The following is a 7,015-nucleotide window of genomic DNA, read 5'->3' on the forward strand; positions in this document are numbered from 1 at the left end:
TGCATTCAATGGTTGATTCTTATATGTGCCTTGATCAAGGATCAAACCCTCAACCTTGGCATGTCAGGATGATGCTCTAATCTACTGAACTACTGAGCCAGGGCCTCAAATATCTTTAGTATGTTCTTATGCTGGTTTGAAATTTATTACGTTGCTTTATTTTTACAATGCTAGAGTTTTGTTAGCATAATTTGACCAAATTATATCTTAAGGTTCAAGCTATATATTGACAACCTGGCATTTTGTCATTTAAATTTGGTAACATAATGTTATTTAAAGGCCATGACAGGTGATGTTCTAATTAGATGTGAATATTCAGTCCCCCAACTAAAGCTACTATCTGCATTTAGTTATGCACATGGAAATATATAAATTTTTCATATTAAAAAATCTGCTGTAAAAACAGACAACTCTTACCTTGACCAGTTAGCTCAGTGGGTTAGAGAGTTGTCCTGATACACCAAGGTTGCAAGTTCAGTCACCAGTCAGGGCACGTACAAGACTCAGCCAGTGAATCAGTTTAAAAAAATCTTGTTTGTTATGTTTCCTGCAACTTTTTTGCCTAATCATTTCAGAGTTCAGAACATCTTAACATGCTTTTATGGACAGGTATGTCAACCTGTCATTGAGAGGAACACAGAGCCACTAAGATAAGTTGCATTTGTAGATTAGAAAATGAAACCATTTATCTGCCATCAATGTGTTTTTATAGAAGGAAAAGAAAATTGATTCATTTACTAACAGGTATTGATTTACGAGTATTAGTTGATTTACTGATTTATTTGCTTATTCACTTATTCCATATTAAAGACATCCTGTCTGAGTATATGGCAACTTCTATAACTGTTTTCAAATGATCACATCCACTTTTTGTCTCTTTAGGTTTTCGAAAAATTAGTTTAGATGACCTTCGGAAGGCATACATCGTTAAGGATGTTCAACAATACATTCTTCATCGTTTAGATCAAGAAGAAGCTTTGCGACAACACCTCACAAAAGAGACTGCAGAGATGTTAAATCAACTGCACATTAAAAGCAGTGGGTGCTTTCTTTATCTAGAACGCGTTCTAGATGGAGTTGTAGAAAATTTCATTATGTTACGAGAGATCCGTGACATCCCAGGAACTCTAAATGGTCTCTATCTCTGGCTATGTCAGAGACTTTTTGTGAGAAAGCAGTTCGCAAAGGTGCAGCCTATTTTGAATGTGATTCTAGCAGCTTGCCGACCCTTGACCATCACGGAATTATATCATGCAGTATGGACCAAAAATATGTCATTAACCTTGGAAGATTTTCAACGCAAGTTAGACGTCCTCTCCAAACTTCTTGTGGATGGACTGGGAAACACTAAAATACTGTTCCACTACAGCTTTGCAGAGTGGCTTCTGGATGTGAAGCACTGCACGCAGAAGTACTTATGTAACGCAGCAGAAGGGCACAGGATGTTGGCCATGAGTTATACCTGTCAAGCCAAGAATTTAACCCCATTGGAAGCACAAGAATTTGCATTGCACTTAATTAATTCAAACTTACAGTTGGAGACAGCTGAGCTAGCCCTGTGGATGATATGGAATGGTACACCTGTCAGAGACTCCCTGTTGACGCTAATACCCAAGGAACAAGAAGTGCTGCAGCTGTTGGTCAAAGCTGGTGCTCATGTGAACAGTGAGGACGACCGCACGTCCTGCATAGTCCGCCAGGCCTTAGAGCGGGAGGACTCCATCCGGACCTTATTGGACAATGGAGCGTCCGTCAATCAGTGCGACTCCAACGGGAGGACACTGCTGGCTAACGCTGCGTACAGCGGCAATCTTGACGTGGTGAATCTGTTGGTGTCCCGGGGAGCAGATCTGGAGGTAGAAGACGCTCATGGACACACGCCACTGACCCTGGCTGCTAGACAAGGGCACACCAAGGTGGTTAACTGTTTGATTGGGTGTGGAGCCAACATTAACCACACTGATCAGGACGGCTGGACAGCACTAAGGTCTGCTGCATGGGGTGGCCACACCGAGGTAGTGTCTGCACTGCTCTATGCCGGTGTGAAAGTGGACTGTGCCGATGCGGACAGCCGGACAGCCTTGAGAGCAGCTGCGTGGGGGGGACACGAGGACATTGTCCTGAATTTGCTGCAGCACGGTGCTGAGGTCAACAAAGCTGACAATGAAGGCCGGACGGCCCTGATCGCCGCAGCTTACATGGGGCACAGGGAGATTGTGGAGCACCTGCTGGACCACGGGGCCGAAGTGAATCACGAGGACGTGGATGGCAGGACCGCGCTCTCCGTGGCGGCTCTCTGTGTGCCGGCGAGTAAAGGACATGCGTCCGTAGTCAGCCTCCTGATCGACCGAGGTGCTGAAGTTGATCACTGTGATAAAGACGGCATGACCCCCCTGCTGGTAGCTGCGTATGAGGGACACGTCGATGTGGTTGACTTGCTCCTGGAGGGGGGTGCCGATGTTGACCATACAGACAACAACGGGCGCACGCCCCTCCTCGCGGCGGCCTCCATGGGCCACGCCTCAGTTGTGAACACACTCTTGTTCTGGGGCGCAGCTGTGGACAGCATCGACAGCGAGGGCAGGACAGTCCTGAGCATCGCCTCAGCCCAGGGCAATGTGGAGGTGGTGCGCACGTTGCTGGACAGGGGCCTCGACGAGAACCACAGGGACGATGCCGGCTGGACCCCTCTGCACATGGCAGCTTTCGAGGGCCACAGATTAATATGCGAAGCTCTCATTGAGCAAGGTGCTAGAACAAATGAGATCGATAATGATGGACGAATACCTTTCATATTAGCTTCCCAGGAGGGTCATTATGACTGTGTTCAGATACTGCTAGAAAATAAGTCCAACGTTGATCAGAGAGGTTACGATGGCAGAAACGCACTGCGGGTGGCTGCGTTAGAGGGACACAGGGACATTGTTGAATTACTTTTCAGCCATGGCACTGACATTAACTACAAAGATGCCGATGGCAGGCCCACCCTTTATATTTTGGCCTTAGAAAACCAACTGACAATGGCAGAGTATTTTTTAGAAAATGGCGCAGATGTGGAGGCCAGCGATGCGGAAGGCAGGACCGCGCTGCACGTGTCCTGCTGGCAGGGCCACCTGGAGATGGTGCAGGTGCTGATCACCTACCACGCCGAGGTCAACGCCGCGGACAACGAGAAGCGCTCTGCTCTGCAGTCTGCAGCCTGGCAGGGCCACGTGAAGGTGGTCCAGCTGCTGATTGAGCACGGTGCTGTGGTCGACCACACGTGTAACCAGGGTGCCACCGCCCTCTGCATTGCCGCCCAGGAAGGGCACATTGATGTTGTACAGGTCCTCCTAGACCACGGTGCTGACCCGAACCACGCGGATCAATTCGGACGCACTGCAATGCGCGTGGCAGCCAAAAATGGCCACTCTCAGATCATTAAATTACTGGAAAAATACGGTGCATCCAGTTTAAACGGCTGCTCCCCGTCTCCCGTCCACACAATGGAGCAAAAGCCTCTGCAGTCCGTGTCTTCAAAAGTGCAGTCTCTCACAATCAAGTCCACCAGCTCTGGCAGCACCGGCGGGGGCGACACACAGCCCTCACTGCGCGGCTTACCCAATGGGCCCGCACACGCGTTTAGTTCTCCTTCTGAGTCCCCGGACTCCACAGTCGATCGGCAGAAGTCATCCCTGTCCAATAATTCCCTGAAAAGCTCGAAGAATTCCTCTCTGCGGACGACGTCGTCGACGGCAACAGCACAGACAGTGCCAATGGACAGCTTCCACAGCCTGTCGTTCACGGAGCAGATCCAGCAGCACTCACTGCCGCGGAGCCGGAGCCGGCAGTCTGTCGTCTCCCCATCCTCCACGACGCAGTCCCTGGTCCAGGGCCACCACTCGCCCAGCAGTGAATTCGAGTGGAGTCAAGTCAAGCCCAGTCTAAAGTCAACAAAGACAAATAAAGGGGGGAAGTCAGAAAATTCCAGCAAATCTGGGGGGTCAGCTGGGAAAAAAGCCAAACAAAATAATTCTTCACAGCCAAAGGTTTTAGAATATGAAATGACTCAGTTTGACACCAGAGGGCCGGCAGCCAAATGTGGACCCAGCACGCCCCCTAAGCAGACACCCGCGGAATCCCAGTGCAAGATCATGATACCATCGGGCCAGCAGGAGATCGGCCGGTCTCAGCAGCAGTTTCTCATTCACCAGCAGAGTGGGGAACAGAAGAAGAGGAACGGGATCATGACAAACCCAAACTACCATCTGCAGAGCAACCAGGTCTTCCTGGGGAGGGTCTCTGTCCCGCGGACGGTGCAGGACCACGGGCACCAGGAGGTGCTAGAAGGGTTTCCTTCCTCAGAGACAGAGCTGAGCCTCAAACAAGCCCTAAAGCTTCAGCTTGATGGCTCTGATGCAAGCTTCTCCTACAAGAAGGAAACACCATTATAACAGGTACCGTTTTGGCACCGTGTCAAATGTCTAGTTGCCTCTCCTAAGGAGTCTGAACTCTCCACACCCTCATCACCCCCTTTCCTGCTTCTGTTGTCCACATTTGCTATTTCACATCCTTTTTATGTTTTATTTATTGTGTTTATTATTTGTTTCCTTCCAACTTCAGTGTAACCTTGGTGAGGGTGGGACTTTTCATCTGTTTTGTTCACTGCTCTATTACATGAACTTGGGGTACCGCTTGGACCTGTTGTAGTTTCTCAGTAAAACATGTTGAATAAGCGAAGAATAAACGAATGAATGAATATACCATTTATGAATCTCAAGTTAAGAATTCCTTCCTATACAGTCCTTTTCCTCTTAAAAGTTTGTCGATGGTAACAGGGAGGGCTATTTCTGTTACATTTCTTGGTTTGACTAAAACCATGTATGTGGTGCTTAGTAGATGGAGTGTAAATGTTAATTTCCTAACATTTCATTCTGGAAGAAGTCAATGATTTAATCAGCAAAAGATAATTTTAGTATGACAGATTCTTAAGACTCATCCAAGTAAAGTCTGCGCACACCGTGTTGGGTGTGGGCAGAAATGAAGGGTATATTGGCAGGAGTTTTCAGGGCCCGCTATGTTGAGACATAATTCAATGTGTAGTCATATTTATTAACAAAACATTTATTTTCTTTCTGCCTCAGTGGATGCTTTAATAATATATAGGGGAAGTTACTTTGAAAATAGATATGTGATTTTATTGATATTTTATGCTTCCATTGTCTTTGGAGATATATTTTAGGAGCATTTTAGCTGACATATTATCATAAATTTCCTATACCTTCTGATAGTAAGCAGCCTTAAATGTGAATCTAGGGACAAGTGGTCAAATCCCATTAAAAAATAATGTACAGCCCTGGCCGGTTGGCTCAGCGGTAGAGCGTCGGCCTGGCGTGCGGAGGACCCGGGTTCGATTCCCGGCCAGGGCACACAGGAGAAGCGCCTATTTGCTTCTCCACCCCTCCACCGTGCCTTCCTCTCTGTCTCTCTCTTCCCCTCCCGCAGCCGAGGCTCCATTGGAGCAAAGATGGCCCAGGCGCTGGGGATGGCTCTGTGGCCTCTGCCTCAGGCGCTAGAGTGGCTCTGGTCGCAACATGGCGACCCCCAGGATGGGCAGAGCATCTCCCTCTGGTGGGCAGAGCGTCGCCCCTGGTGGGCGTGCCGGGTGGATCCTGGTCGGGCGCATGCAGGATAGAGAGATATATCTCTCTCTCTATATATATATATATATACTGCTCACAAAAATTAGGGGATATTTCAAAATGAATATGAAGCAATAAAATATCCCCTAATTTTTGTGAGCAGCGTATATTCTTATGTGGAACCTTAAATCTGTAGATAGTTCTCTAATAAGAGTAATACAGAAATAAACGTATGCATACACGTTTTTAACTCTTGCGTTCATTCCCTAGTCTGTGAAGCGGAAGTGTGGTGGGAGCGGTCCCCCAGCCACTGGACCACAACATGAACGCCTGTTGATCGCTGTAGCAAATGAAGAATGTGACACCTGCAGCTCAGTGACCTTAATTACTGTATGTGCCTCACAGTCAGGCTGCCTTCTCTGTAACTCTGTGCTGAAACCTTTCATTTGTGTGCTTTGTCCTCACTACACAAGAATAAGCACTTTTTTTTTAATGCAGATATATATATTGCAGTTCCCTGATAAACGCTGAAAAAATGTTAAGTATTTTAAGTTAAGAATTGATAAATGTGCATGTGCCATGATCAAATATATATGAAAAGGCAGTGTTCCTTGTATTTATTATTTTTCTTTTTGTGGCAGACGGAACGTAAGCCTACCGTTTCAGTCACGGCATTGCTGTAGTGTATGGCTTGTTTCTTGTATCTTTAAAAATGTCACTCAATAAAGCAGATTTGTAACTATTTATATTCACTACACCTTCAGCATTGGTTAAAAATGAGTTTCTATTTAATGCCACACTGAGATGAGGAAAAATGGTTTCTTCGTAGGTTTAAGCAGAATTTCTAGTACTTTAGGGAGCTGCTCTGACTAGTTTACATTTGGATTTCCCAGTAGAATCCTCCTGATTTCTGGCTAAAGGTGTGAGAAAACAAAGACTCTGGGCAGAACCAAGTTCTGCTTCCACCTGCAGCTCCTCCTCACCCCAGCTCCGCCCGAGGCAGGGAGTTCTCAGGCCGGCCATGCCTCCACAGCACGTGTTGGGAGAGATGGACACCTGTCCAGCGAGGGTAGATTTCTGATCCCTGCACAAGTCACTGACTGCCCTTCTCTCTTCCATCCCATTGAGTAAAATACAATTTACCCGTGTGAATTTCAGTGCTGGCGTCTCTCTCAGTTGTAAGCTGCTGCATGATGAAAACAGCCCCCACTCAACGTCAGCTGGATCAGTTTTAACGGTTAGTTGGATGAGTATTCTTGGTGAATGCAGTATGTGCTGTCCTTCACAGATGACACCACTTAGCTCTCCGTCATAGCACACACATATTTTTTATTGGCATTTGATGAACAGACTTTTGTCCACATACTCTTTCCTGCTTTCTTCTCTGGACAATT

At 47.0% G+C, this 7,015-nt stretch overlaps 1 protein-coding gene across 2 annotated transcripts in view; it reads left to right on the plus strand.

Moving 5' to 3' along the window:
* The window catches only part of ANKRD50 (ankyrin repeat domain containing 50), a 31,836-nt gene extending 25,611 nt beyond the window's left edge, over nucleotides 1-6,225 (plus strand). For both annotated transcript variants that reach the window (XM_066233515.1, XM_066233526.1), the window contains exons 4-5: nucleotides 883-4,436; nucleotides 5,892-6,225. In XM_066233515.1, the coding sequence (XP_066089612.1) occupies nucleotides 883-4,433 (3,551 nt within the window). In that variant the 3' untranslated portion in view covers nucleotides 4,434-4,436; nucleotides 5,892-6,225. The remainder of the gene's footprint in view (nucleotides 1-882; nucleotides 4,437-5,891) is intronic.
* Nucleotides 6,226-7,015: the final 790 nt, after the last annotated feature.

This window comes from Saccopteryx bilineata, chromosome 1, assembly GCF_036850765.1.
Source record: "Saccopteryx bilineata isolate mSacBil1 chromosome 1, mSacBil1_pri_phased_curated, whole genome shotgun sequence".
NCBI classification, from domain to species: Eukaryota; Metazoa; Chordata; class Mammalia; order Chiroptera; family Emballonuridae; genus Saccopteryx; species Saccopteryx bilineata.